This window comes from Canis lupus, chromosome 17, assembly GCF_011100685.1.
Source record: "Canis lupus familiaris isolate Mischka breed German Shepherd chromosome 17, alternate assembly UU_Cfam_GSD_1.0, whole genome shotgun sequence".
NCBI lineage: Eukaryota > Metazoa > Chordata > Mammalia > Carnivora > Canidae > Canis > Canis lupus.
The window spans coordinates 1892681-1907069 of NC_049238.1; the positions used below are offsets into that span (position 1 = coordinate 1892681).

The following is a 14389-nucleotide window of genomic DNA, read 5'->3' on the forward strand; positions in this document are numbered from 1 at the left end:
GCCACAGGCTCCTTCTGGAACCCAAACCCAACAGCAACAGGATGTCATGAGGAAGCGCGAGCATCAGGGAAGGTCCCCCCGAAGATGTCCCCTCAGGCCTTGGCCTGGCTCTGCTCTGGGGCATGGGGGGGCCAGGGGTGGGAATGGGAGGTGTGAAGAGGGAGCAGGGCTGTCCTGTGGGAAACAGCGGCTCGCCCCCCTTCCCGCCACATCCACACGGGCCAGGCCTCCATCCGCCGCTGTGCGGGCCCAGGGAGCCTCGCTGGGGAGGACCCTGTACGCGTGTCGCTCATCTCACCAAAGGACACAATCAAGTGAATTCCAAGTAGCCCCACAAGTAACTTTTTACACCTAAAAAGGAAAAACACATGAGAATTCCAAAAGAAGCTTAAGAAGCCTTACGGCACCCATGAGGTAAGAGCAGTGTGCGTCAGGAAACGGCCAGCCCACGGGTCCCCACAGGTGGAGGGTTTGTCTTCAGGAACGCTGTCCTGCCACCTGTGCAGGCCGGTGGCCAGGCCGCACGCCGAGGCACAGACGAAGCCCCGGCCCAGGCCGGGGCGCGCACGACGTGCTCCTGCCCGAGCTCATGAAACCAGCTGCCAGGAGAGGCCCGCCGCGCTTCCAGAACAACAGCTGCAGGGGGTTCTCTGTGCCCAGAGGAGGAAGGGCCAGGCCCACAGCATTCTGGCTCCACGGCGCCGTGTCTCGGCCTCGGCGGAGCTCAACTCCCAAGGTCTGAAGTCGGCCACACTGCGATCCTCTGGATCCCGGACACCCAAGGCCGCGGGAGGCTTATTCCCCTGCAGCACCAGGACCAAAGCTGGAAGGAGCAAGTCACTTCAGTACAACAGACTGTCCGCACATGAGGATGAGAGAGGCGGGCCTCTGGAGGCAGAGGGGGCTCGGCTGAAACAGCACCCCTCCAGGAGCCGGTCAGATCCCAGCCCTCCACCCGCCCCCATCCTGGGGCAGCAGCGGCCCCGGTCACGCACGTCCACCTCCCGGCCAGACTACAAACTGTGCTGAGCCCAGGCTCACACGGCGCTACGTGCCAAGCAGCCAGCACACTCCGACCCTCGCAGGAGAGGCACTTAATAAGGAGGCGTTGCAAGAAAGACGGAATGAAGAATTAATTACACTTCCTCTCAGGCTGTGTCCAGTGCACCTTAAAATCATAAAAAATAAAATCGGAAAAAGATTCTATTTATCAAGTACACTCAGTGAAGATTGGTCCATCCTGGAGCCCACTGAGAGGGTTTGCTACTTAGTCTCAAAAGGACCTCATCAAGAAGAGGTCTTGCTTGTTCTCTGACCCTCTCCTGAGGCCTGCTGAGGACGCGTGAGCCGAAGGAGCAGGGAAGGTCCCCTCCACCCTGCCCTGCCCTGCCCTCCTCCTGCGCCCCCTCCAGGCCGTGAGCCACGGGGCATCGCTCCTGGCCGCTCAAACCGAGCCTGACGTGCCTAGGCTGCCCCCGCGGCCCCCTGCCTCCCCCGGGGCAGCTCTGCCTGCGAGGTCACACAGGCCTAAACTCCACACACCCGCTGCACCCCCGCTTCTCATTCCCAGGGGTTCCAAGCCCACCGTGAGCAAAATCTTGGGAGTAACTTTTTTACGACCATCCTTCTCAAATTCTATGTAAAAAAGCAATCAAGCTTGTTGAATTTTATTTTTGACATCTGACTTCTTGCTTTATACCAATCTGCCCCAGTTTGCCCTTGACGTCCTGATTTTCTGACAGCGCTGGCCTGGAAACGCGGTCTCCCAGGTTCCTGCTTGCCCGACCGACTCTGCACAGCCACCTGAGAACGCGGCCCACCTCCGGGCCTGTGCTTGCTTCCCGGCATCAAAATAGGGAGACGTGACGAGGTCTTGTTCTCACAGAAACAACACCCAGACAGTTTTAGTTCATACCAGTGACATTTTGAATGTGGGTCACCTGCCACGTTTACACGAATACTGTTGGATTTGGGTTTTGAGCTCCTGTCTGTCCAACTGCCTGTTTCTGACCATCCGGGGAACAGCCATCGAGAAGAGCTGCAGCACAGCGTGCACACGGCCCAGCAGGCCAGTCCGCCGTGCAAGACAGGGAGGGGTCAACACAACACGACATGCATGCGCGCCTCCCACCACGGCCATCGCGCCCACAAACGCTGCTCCAGAATGCCTCCTCCCACCACACACAGACCCCGACTGGGCAAGCGCGACACCTAACACAATGGCCAGCCCCCAAAGTCAGGCCCGACCCCAGCCTCAGATGCCCCAATCCGTACAGCTACGACACCCGAGCCTTGTGGCCCAGAAGAACCCCCACCTGCATCTGGAAGGTCGACTCGCCTGCTCCGGGGGTTGCCGGGAATCCTAGCCGACCAGGGTCCCTCAAACAGGGCTGCAATCCTCCAAGGGCAGGAAGTTCAGGACACGGTGAAGTGGCACACCCGCCCTAGTATGTTTTCAGGGTAAATGGCATCTTGTGAAAACTCGTATTATGATGCATTAAATGTGGGGGGGGGGGGTCATGATGTAAAATTACCTTTTTCTGGTTTTGAAATTTGGAGAATGCTGCTTCAGATCACTAACGCTGGTCTTTTTCAGTAATCTCAAGCATTTGGGGTAGAATTTCCTCTAAAGTGCACGGCCTTCTTACCTTTTCAGTAGTGCACCCAACACACAGCCTGTCTGGCACGGTGGCACGTCCCCGTTCCTCTGGGGACAGAGCTGGTGCCCCGTGGGAAATGGCCCTACGTCCTTGGTCTTTTATATGACAGCTGAGTGTGCAACACTGCTGGCAGCTGTCTACTGCCCTCCTGGCTGCGGCGTATGCCCTGCCAGCACCTGCCTCACGCTCCCTTTGAACTCAGCTTGAGCAGCACACACACTCACGACTAACAGGTTCAATAGTCAACAGCCCTGTGTGGATGCAGAAAGCACTCTCCTCTGAATAAAACACATGACGCCGTAGCCCCTGCCTTCCTGAACTCCTAATTTAAGCTGTACTATGTTATATTCTACTTTAAAGCCACAGATGCTCAAAAAAATTAATAAAGTCATAGACGCTCATTAAAAATGTTTAAGCTTTGCAGAAGTGAAAGTCTCTTTTACTGCCACCCAGTGAAAATAACTACGATCAATAACAGACATGTCACATCCAGGTCTTTGCTGTGCACAGGCTGACGTGGATGATATGACCACCAGTGGCACTTACAGAAATGCAAACATGCAGATATTACTCTGTAATGTGCTGCCTTACTTACAACATGTGCTGGGTAACTTTCCACGTCAAATAAATGTAATTCTAGCCAAAGGTCATACAAAATTCTATCATAGGGATACCTGCAATTTTTAGCCTCTTTGCGCTCTGACTGCCTCATCTGTCCAGCGGAGGTAACAGTAGTGCGCCAGCGTGAGAGGTTAAGCGGAGACCAACAGGACAATATTTAGGGCAGCCCCCCCAAAGCAGGTGTTCACTGAGCCTCGATATGCAGTCAGATCTGCACTTCTTACAGTGGGCGTGGTGCTACCCTCCGGAGGCTTCTGGGGACGTGTGGGGAGCACTTTCGGTTTTCACAGAGACTGGGAGGGCAGTAGGCTGGTAGGCGAGAACCAAGGGTGCCAGGCATCCCATAACACGTAACAGCATTCCACGGCAAAGACCGTCCCACCCCCAATGCCAACAGCCTTGCTTTGAAAAACCATCAAACCCTACTTGGAAAGTTGGCTGGAATATTAAAATCACCACCTTTACAAGCACCAGAAGAAGTCCGTCAAGATTTACGTTAAGAAAAATCTTCAGGGGATTCCTGGGTGGCTCAGCAGTTTGGCGCCTGCCTTTGGCCCAGGGCGCGATCCTGGAGTCCCAGGATCGAGTCCCGCGTTGGGCTCCCTGCATGGAGCCTGCCTCTCCCTCTGCCTGTGTCTCTGCCTCTCTCTGTCCCTGTGTGTATCATAAATCAATCAATCAATCAATCAAGGGAACCCTAGGTGGCGCAGCGGTTTGGCGCCTGCCTTTGGCCCAGGGTGCGATCCGGGAGACCCGGGATCGAATCCCACATCGGACTCCCGGTGCATGGAGCCTGATTCTCCCTCTGCCTGTGTCTCTGCCTCTCTCTCTCTGTGACTATCATAAATAAATAAAAATTAAAAAAAAAATCAGTCAATCAACCTTTAAGACAAATCTTCAGAAGACGTTAGAAACTCAAATCCGTACCTCTCCTGCAGGGCCACGGAGCTCGATCGTGCTTCGCTGTCCCACCCACTTCATACCTGGTGGCTGGGGTCCTGAGTTACCAGTGTTGCCTTCTGTGGCACCTGGGTTTTCCTCTGATGATCGTCCACAAGTCAGCCAGGCATTATGCCGTTTCCCCTGGAGGTCTGAGAACATTCTGAAGCTCCCAGAATTACTGCCATGTGCACCATGATCAGGCTGCCACGGAGGAGGCCTCCCCACATTCTCGTTCCCTCGCTCTGCCTCTCTACATCCTGTCCGCACAGGCCCCCATGACACCCAGAAAAGGTCTGATGTGGGGCCTGGCTGCCTCGGCCTGCCCTCCAGCCCCAGGGAGCACACTGGGGGCAGTGGGACGCAGGGAGCACATCAAAGACCCCGAGGATGACCCAGGGGAGGGCAGGGAACCTAAAGTCAATAGGTCAGAAAAAGATGACAGTTAAGACAGATGCCAACCTGTTCCAAAGGTTGTTCCTCTAGTTCTAGATCTCTCTCACACACACATATATGTGCCCCACACGTGCACACCCCCTCACAGCCCCCCCACGCACACTGCACACATGCATACCTCTACACATACACGTCCCCCATGTGCATACCCCTACGCAGCCCCCGTACACACACACCACATACATGCACATGTGCATAGCTGTGCATACACACATGCCCCACACATGCACATGTGAACGCCTGTGCATACACACACACCACACACATGCACATGTACACACCCCTACAGATGCCCAAGTGCACACGTGCACACCCCTACACACACACATCCATGTGCACACTCCTACACAGCCCCCATACACACACACACCACATGCACATGTGCATACATACATGTCCCACACATGCACACGTACGCACCCCTACACTGATGCCACAGATGTGCACACCACACACATGCACACCCACATACACACCTCCCACATGTGAACATACGTCCTAACATACACACAAACCACACACTCCCCCACACATTGCACATACACACACAGCCCCCCCCCACTGCATATGCACACACACCCCCCCAGGTGAGCTGGAACTAAGGCCTTTACTTGGAGTGTAACACAAGACACACATGTGAGCAGAGCTCAGCAGCCTCAGTGGCGTGAGGAAGAAGTGCCCCACGTGGAGCGCTGACTCTGAATAACTACAGGACGTGCAATAAGCTATGCCTTTGACATTTGCCATTTACGTCTGAGAGGATTTGAATATGTAATCTCTGATTTACACGACATGAAAAAGAAAGGGAACAAATCTGCCTTCTCCATGCTGCAAGAGTTAATCTCGCCGCACTCCGCGCTCGTCTGGACGCCCCGGAGACTCCCGGAGCAAAGCGGGGAAGGAAGGAACAGGTACTTGAGGCGAGTGTGAGGAGCTCCGACGCTCCCACTTTCTTATCGCACCGGGGAAAGGCCGAGATGGAGGCGAGAAGGCCTGGGGACCGTGCCGCGGGGGTGGTGCCAGGACGTCAGGCCAGAGCGGCGCCAGGTCACCATGACGCTGGAGAAAAACGCCCCCCTCCCCCGCCACACACGGACAGAGGGCGGCAACAAGCTGCCGTCAGACAGGAAACAGGACAGGCGCGTCTACACGTAGAAACAAATCTAATTGACTTTCTTGGCCGTGAGGCAGGTGACCAGACGCCCTGACTCGCCGCCGGCCACACGCGGTTCCTGCCGGTGTCCCCTGCCCTCCGAAGCTTCCTCTCCCCCCGCCCTCACGATCGCCTCTCAGCCGGTCCTGCACACCCCCGTCCCCGTGAGGACACAGTCTCGGGCCCTTCCTGAGGAACAGGCCGTCCAAGGCATGTCGGCGAAACGGGGGCAAGCAGACCCCCCATCACACGTGGCCGAGGCGCTGTGAGGCCCCTGCTCCCGCTCCTCGTATTTCGTTATCTGTCCTGGGTGATGCATCAGGAAGTACCTGTTGTGGGTTTATAGGGAGCAGTCCCCAAAATCATCAGTGTGTGCCTCTAAGAATACACACCCTGGGATAACCGGAGCACGCGCAGTGCAATAAAAAGAGAAATTCTATTTTATCATGGATCATCACCATGAAACTGGTGCCATAAATGAAAGAAAATAACCTAGAATTTCTGCCATACTTGCTATTCCAAACTAAGAAGTTTATTTCTCTGTTCATAAAATCATCCCTTTTCCTGCTTTATCACACCCTGCCAGTGAATTTGAGAGGACGTAAAATTACATTAACAAGTGGAGAACACAGTAGCATCTACCTAATGTAAGTGTGCAATATCCCTTCATAATCACGGGGAGGAAAACACAAGAAAAGGGCTGCTTCTGTAAATAAACCCAAATAAAAAATCTACACTTCTGGGAGGCAGTTAACAAGGACCATAATGGCAGGAATGATGGTTCTAATTTGGCAGGTTTCATGCTGATCAAACAAAATACATGCTTCTCTTCCTCAGATTAGTGATTCCAAATGAATGATTCACACTCTGCATTCTGGCACCTGGGGGGAGGACAGCTCGAAGGACACTAGGAATTCTTTTTTTTCTTTTTTTTTTTTTTTTAATTTTTATTTATTTATGATAGTCACACAGAGAGAGAGAGAGAGAGAGAGGCAGAGACACAGGCAGAGGGAGAAGCAGGCTCCATGCACCAGGAGCCCGACGTGGGATTCGATCCAGGGTCTCCCGGATCGCGCCCTGGGCCAAAGGCAGGCGCCAAACCGCTGCGCCACCCAGGGATCCCGACACTAGGAATTCTTAAAACCACCTCACTATAAACTTAATAATTTAAACCCAGAGCGACTCCCTGCCCTATCTCTGCCGCTGCCGGGGCTGGGACACGGGGGTGCCGGCCCCCCAGGACATGACGCCCGCAGCTGGAAGACACGCTTCCACGCACAATCATAGCCATGTGGAGACCGAGCTCCCACTGCATCCTGGAACGCGTCAGGTTTGTTACGTTAGTGGAAAAGGGAAACCCTCAAGAAGGAAGCTACCTAGTAAGTCGCTGGTCACAAGTGAAAATTGAAAATCCCATTAAAACAACACATGGTGCGCCAGGTTAGGCACCTCTTTTCCAACGGAGACTGGGCAACCTGGCTCACTTCTGCCTGCTGGCAAACCCACAGGACACCCCACGACAGCCCTTCCCAGTGCCGCAGAGATCGGGGGAAGGAGGCTTCAGGCCGCACTGCGATGTCAGGGAGGCCCACCCCGTGTACACGTGGGCTCTCGGGGCCCAGCGCCCTGGCACCCCGAGGGGTGCGCTCCCGCCTTGGCCCGGGGTGCTGTGGGGCTGCCGTGGTTATGAGAAGGCCGTGCTTACCCTGATGTCCCTCACCTGGACATACTCCTAGCGCCGTCAGTAAACCCCACAGCTGTGGTCGCACACAGCAGAGCAGGCCAGGCCTCGGGGAGAGGCTGTTGGTCCCACACGTTCCTCGTGTGGAGCTGACATCAGCAGTTACAGCCTGAGCCGCTGCCCCGTGCCGTGTGGCCCAACAGAAGCACGCACCCTGACACGGGGGCCCCAGAATGGACCCAGAAATGGCCAGGGGCCCATTCACTGCGTGTGGGGACTAATAATCACCCAGAGCTGCGCTCCTGAGAATCCTCCCCTGCGGGAGCTGGTCAAGGTCCGTGTGCTCCTCCCTGGGGTGGACGTTGGGTGGGACACACTGCCTGGCCCTCCCTGAGGGAGGCTCCGTGCCAGGTCAGCCTGGCCTGGCCTGCATCCCAGAGAGAGCTGTGGGGCCCAGCGGGGGCCTGACTGTCCTGTGTGTGACGGGTTCTCGCCAGCCCCGAGGGCCCCGCTAACTGAGCCCCAGGTTCACGGGTCTGTCCCTCCAAGGCCACCCAACACTGGCCACAGGGGCCGGCACACCCACCACACATCTCCTCCCAGGACCTGGAGAGGAGTGAGAGCCGAACAGCGCGGGGACACGGCTCCCACCCGGGTGCTCAAGCAACGGCACATCCAAACCCGTGCCCTGTCTTCCCAGGAAGTTCAAAGTTCACTTTAAAAAAAAAAAAAAAAGTACATTTAGAGGCTCCTGGGTGGCTCAGAGGGTTAAGATCTGCCTTGGGCTCAGGTCATGATCTTGGGGTCCTGGGATCAAGTCCCGGATCAGGCTCCCTGCTCAGCGGGGAGTCAGCTTCTCCCTCTGCCTCTGCCCCTGCCCATGTGATGTGCACGTGCGTGGTGCTCTCTCTCTGCCCCCCCCCCCCGACTATCTAACTTGAATAAATAAATAAAATCTTTAAAATAAATAAATAAAAGGAGACTTCGTAATAAAACTGTCTCCCCAAATTCCAAGAGTGGTTTGGGTGTTTCTTCTTCTTTTTGATCTACATTTCTTCCTTCCTCTCCAACCCCATTTTTCAAACAGTGGAAAATGTTTAAGATTTTCACACATGTAGTTAGTACTCCTTGATGTTTGAACTTTTTAAATCATTTAGACCTCTCGTTTAAATACAAACAGACCTCAATGCTCCCTTCTAACCTTGCCCCTTGGACACCCTGCTGCCCAGAGTCATCTCACGCGCTCTGGGAGGCAGCGGCTAGCTCACAAGAGGATCACAAGGAACACACTTGGAACCACGTCCTCACGGAGGCCTGGACTGAAATTGTAGAAAGGACACAAATGTCCCTTATACGTAACTATACTTGCTGCACTTCCGACTTCCGTCCTGTGAACCCCCCGTGAGAGCTGTAGCCGCACATTGTGCTTTGCTATTTTTTCACCACATCCCTGACCCGGAATCTGAACAGCGTCAGAGGTGGTGAGAGAGTCCGTGACCCATGACGACCGTGCTCGGTGCACGGTGGGCACGTGAGCAAACCTGAAAGAGGGAGGCATCTTCACGGTGCCCTAGGCCACCGCACACAAGGAGGCTGCGCACCTCACTCTGGGCCTCCTTAGAAGCCAACAGAAGTTAGCAGTGAGCCAGTAACCAGGGAAGCAACTCGGACCTCGGTACACCTCGCTGCATAAACCCGACAAGCACGGACATAAATCTTATGATATCAGAAATCTGCAATCCTCAACTGTCACGGTCATGGAGAACTCTCCATCACGGCGGCCCGAAAAACCGTGTCCCAAGATCTCATGATCGTAAACAGGCCTTGGGACCTATCCTACAGGCCGCTTCTGGGAGGGCTCAAGGGTACCTGGCAGGTGTGTCACGCTGAACTAGAGAAAGAAACACAAAGGGAGAGATGAGGCCAAACCACCTCAGGAATTGGCAGCCTCACACTCTCCTGCCCCTACACCCCCGCCCCCCCCCCCCCCCCCCGCCCCGTCGTCTTCCTGCTAAGAGCGCGCCCGCCTCCCGGGGCTCGGCCGCCTGGCGTGTCCCCGTGACAGTGACCTCCACCTGCCTGCAGAGGCGTCCTTCCCCAGGGGGCAGCTCTGGACGCATAGGTCAGCCGGTCGCCGGTCGCTGGTGCCTCAGGACCCTGGGGGCTGCACTATCAGTCACTCCCTGGCCAACCCCGAACGCTTCTGGTGACTGAGTTTAGCGACTTCTCCTCCCAAGGACGCGTTTGTTGTCCGTGAAACCAGGTGGTGGTGTGACTCCTGCTGAGCACCCCTCGGGGGGCCGAGCGCGCCAGGAATTCACCAGAGCCCCTACCATCTGCCTGGGCCTCTGCCCGCCAGCAGGGAGCGTCCGTCTACAGCGACGGGCTTATTCGGGGTTCGGCAGCAGGGGCGGGCGGGGGCCCCTTCGGGGCAGGGCCAAGGGGAGCAGCAGAGTCGCCCATGTGGCTCAGCAGCCCTGAGCCAGCAGCGATGACGCTGCAGCCCCACACCCGGGAAATCTGCCCCCTGCCCCGCCTGGGCTCCCAGAGACGCCACGAGCAGGACCAGGGCGTGGGGGGCCCGGGCGCTGCCCTCCCTTCGCTGGAACTCTGCAAACGCTGACCCCAGCCCTGAGCTGCCGGTCTAGTCGCCGAGGCACGGAGACCCCTCACATCACGGAGGACGACCGCATACAGGCCAGGGGAGCCGTGAAGAGCCACCCTCCCCTACCCCGGACGTGAGAGAGGGCCAGCTCCGTGCGTGCTGTGGGGCTCCCGCCTTCACCTCATATCTGTAACACAGTGTGGTGGGCCTGCTCCGTGTGGTGGGCCTCCTCCTGCCCCAGACGAACCCGCAGCAGCTAACACACACAGCCTGAGGGCTGATGGGGTGACACACGGTGACGACGGCGAAGGCAGCCCCAAGGGGCCTCTCCCTCCAAGTGCCACGCGGAGGGGAAGAGGGCCAAGATGTCACCCGACTCCCTGAGAATGAGGGGCACACCACCCAGTGTGGGAGACACCTCGGCATCTCATGGTGCGGAGCGGGAAAGCCCACCAGGGGCCCCTCGTCACCACGAGGCACCGCAGACGGGAGGCTGGCTGTGTCACACCCACGGCACGCGGGCCGAAGTCTGCCAGAAGAGAAAGGGGCTTTATTATTTGCAAAATGAAGAACACCCCTGGAAAGCATAATTTCTTTATGTTTGTCATCCTCAAAGGACTAGCGGGGAGAGGTGTGAACGTTCTCAAAGCGTATTCTGATGGAGGTGTATCTGTACTCCCAGCCACAGACACAACGTGCAAACCGCAGTGCGACAACCACAAGGGGCTCCTTCTGCTCCTGCATTCAGCAGGGAGGCAGTTCTGGGCAATGGGCGGTGTTCTGGGCTCGGCTGCCCGGCTCTGAACCCCCACTACTCTGCTGGGAAGGAAAGGCTGGGTGCAGGCTCCCAGGCCCTCTCTGCGGTGGTCCCTACTTTATGGGGTGGTGCAGGGGGACACAGTGCCCGCCGAGCTCAGGAGGGCCCACTCTTGGTCCAGGCTCCCTCACACGGCACCTGCCACCTGACCAGGCCCCCGTGCGGAGGAAGCTCCGTGACAGAAGCGAGATCGCACACGGCCAGAGCCAGGCGTGGTCAGGCCTCTACACAAGATGCAAGAGGGTGTGAGGGCAGTGAGTATTTTCGAATGGTTAAGGAGGCCCTCTCCGAAGACGTGGTCCCGAACCAAGAAGCTGACAGCTCCTTACTCGATGCCGAAGCTACGAGGAGGCCCCTCCAGGCTCCGCTTGGGACCTGCATCCCCACAGTGTGAATCTGAGAAAATCAGCAAGAACGGATTGTCGCCGTGCTCGTATTACGTACCCTAACAAGTACAGAAGGTGCCGCGTCTCCACAGAGATCCTGCCACAGAGCCATGGTAACAGCTGTGAAGCATTTCCTTCTTCTCAGGAATCTTCACTCACAGTTGAGAGAAATGAGTGACCTTCCAGCAGCAACCCTGTGCAGCCTCGGAGCAGGTGAGCACCAGAGCCGGGGCGAGGGGCCTCCCCAGCCCACACGCCGTCCCCCTCCAGGGCTGGGAGCTCAAAGCAAACACACTGGGCCACAGGGCCTCCCAGGCCCTTCAGGGGAAGGCCGGCCTCCCGGGCCCTGCCCACCCCTGCGTGGCAGAGGGCTGAGACAGGGGCGTGGGGCCACATACGCTGGGGCCCAGATGCTCCAGGGCCCAGGAAGCCAGGTGGCCCCGAGGACAGGAGCCCCCAGGACGCAGCCATAGCCCCACACACTGAATTGTGTAGTGTTCCAGAAACCCTCCCTCAGCCAGCAGCGGAGCCGATGCCCAGCACGGGTCTGGGAGCCCCTCTCCTGCAACTGCTCTCAGCCCCAACCACAAAGGAAAGCAGGCAAACTAAAGTACCAGTTGCCTCACGTTGACCTCAAACAGCACCCTTCACCTTCATGTATTCACCACACTTAAATTTCCAAAAGTCAAATTCCCTGATAAGAAGACATCACTAAAGACGTAAAAAAAAAAAAAAAAAAAAAAAAAAAAACCACACACAAAAACAAACAAAAAAACCCCATGCATGATAACCCCAAAGGCCAACAAGGATGCAGAGAGGGGTCCTCACACATCGCTGGCGGGAGCGTCAAATGCACAGCTACTCTGGACAAGGCTCAGGCGGTTTGTAAAAACAAGGTGCCCCAAGAACGGCCCTCGGGGGCATCCTGCCGAGAGGTAGAAACCCACATTCATGCGGACACATGTACATTCCTGCTCAGAGCAGCATTATTCATAACATCCAAACTCGGGGGAACCCAGCTGCCCTTCAACAGGCGAGCGGCCACACAAACTGTAGTCTGTCTTCTTGGGCTACCACACAGAAGAAAGAAGCCACTGATGGACACATGTGACAACCAGGATGGACCTCCGGGGAATCACACTGCGTGCACAAAGCCACTATCAAAGCTTCCGGAGTGGACGGTTGCTTTCATGAACTTTCTCAAAATGACAAGTCTACCGGAAGGAGCACAGACGGACGCTTGCCGGGGATTAAGGGAGGGGCGTGGGGAGGAGTGGACGATGGTCATGAACAGGTGGCAGGAGAGATCCCGGTTCTGCACGTTGACCACACCACTGGCTGCACAGACACACGTGATGACACAGCAGAGAACTCGATGTACATACGCCGTGGGTCATATCAACACCCCATCCCCAGGGGTGACCCTGCAAGGAGCTATGCAGTGTCACCACTGGGGGAGATGGGTGATGGGCACACGGGATCTGTGTGCAATGTTCCTACAGCTGCGTGTGGATCACAGCCACCTCACAGGGAAAAGGTCGACAAACACGTACAGTGATATAATGGATAACAAAAGAAATTCAAGAGATGCTTTGAACAATGGCAGCAAATTTAGAAGAGGGCAGCCTCCCAATGTGAATTGAAGGAAGACTGTTTCTCTGGACGTGTTTAAAGATCAACAATTACTTCCTAACAATTTCCCCTTTCACAAGGGTACAATTCCAAGGATGGTACTCGTGGGGTAAGATCATCGGAGTGTGTAACAGGGGTGCCATCACGAGGATGTGGTCATGGGGGTGTGATCATACGGGGTCACAGGGATGCAATTATGGGGATGTGATCACAGGGGTGTGATCATGATCATAGAGGGCCAAAAGGGTGTGGGATCAAGGGGATGTGGTCACAGGGGTCAAGGGGATGTGGTCACAGGGGTGCAATCACAAGGGTGCAGTTATGGGGCCATGATCATGGGGGGGATCATAGGGGTATGGATCATGATCAAAGGAGGTCAAACAGGTATGGTCACAAGGAGTCAAGGGGATGCGGTCAAGGGGGTGCAATCACAAGGGTGTAATCATAGGGGTGCAGTTATAGGGGTGTGATCATAGGGGGTCAGAGGGATGCAGTTATGGGGGTATGATCACAGGGGTGTGATCATGATCGCAGAGGGCCAAAGGGGTGTGGTCACAGGGGTCAAGGGGATGCGGTCACAGGGTTGCAATCAAAAGGGTGCAGTTATGGGGCTGTGATCAGGGGTGTGGTCAGGGGGTGCAATCATGATCATGGGGTCAAGGGGGTGTGGTCATGGGGGTCAAGAGGATGGGATCAAGGGGTGCAATCACAAGGGTGTCATCACAGGGGTGCAGTTACAGGGTTGTGATCATGGGCGTGTGTTCACAGATGTGCAATCACAGGGGTGTGAATACCAGGGGTCATAGGGTGTGATCAGAGGGGTGTGGTCACAAGGGTGTGATCATGGGGCTCCGGTTATAGGGGTGCGGTCACAGGGGGTCACAGCATTGAGGTCATGGGGGTGTGGTGATAGCAGTGTGACCCAGACTTAACATCTCACTGACATCCATCTCCCGATATCACACACAGACAGGTGTGACCTCTCCTCTATGGAAGAATTGATGGGAGTATCTGAACCGAGGTGGGAGCTGGGCAAGCAGACCAACAGCCGCTCTCCTAGCTCCTCTGAGCTCAGCCCATCTGTGCACTCGCCAAAGGCACTGATGCCATCTGCATATATCAACCTCCCCAAAGTCACTGCTGGCCTGCACTGTGTCTTCCTTGCCCGCCCTGTGCCAGTGTATCTGTGGCACTCACGCACACGCCTGTGTGCACAGTCATGCACACATGTGCATGTGTCTGCCAAAACTGAAGCACGAGCTCTAGTTGTGCTGCCACGTCCAGACTCACTGTGCACTCTTGCAAGCCCTCGTGAGAGCCGCAGGGCTCCTCTGTGCAGCTCCTTTCTCGGCAGATGGGGTCTGACACTGCTGTCAGAAGAACCAAGCATGATCCGGCAGGAGCCTGGCACCCATGAAGACACACCGCCTGCATACGAG

The 14389-nt window shown here is 56.1% G+C and overlaps 1 protein-coding gene across 6 annotated transcripts in view; it reads right to left on the reverse strand.

Annotated features, from left to right (window-relative positions):
• EIPR1 (EARP complex and GARP complex interacting protein 1) overlaps window positions 1–14389 on the reverse strand; it is a 120397-nt gene that overhangs the window by 21271 nt on the left and 84737 nt on the right. The window contains exon 1 of one of the 6 annotated variants that reach the window (XM_038560683.1): window positions 7550–7572. The exons of the other annotated variants lie outside the window; for them this stretch is intronic. Coding sequence (XP_038416611.1) covers window positions 7550–7557 — 8 coding nt within the window. The 5' untranslated portion in view covers window positions 7558–7572. Of the gene's footprint in view, window positions 1–7549; window positions 7573–14389 lie in introns of those variants that run through there. 6 annotated transcript variants of the gene reach the window in all.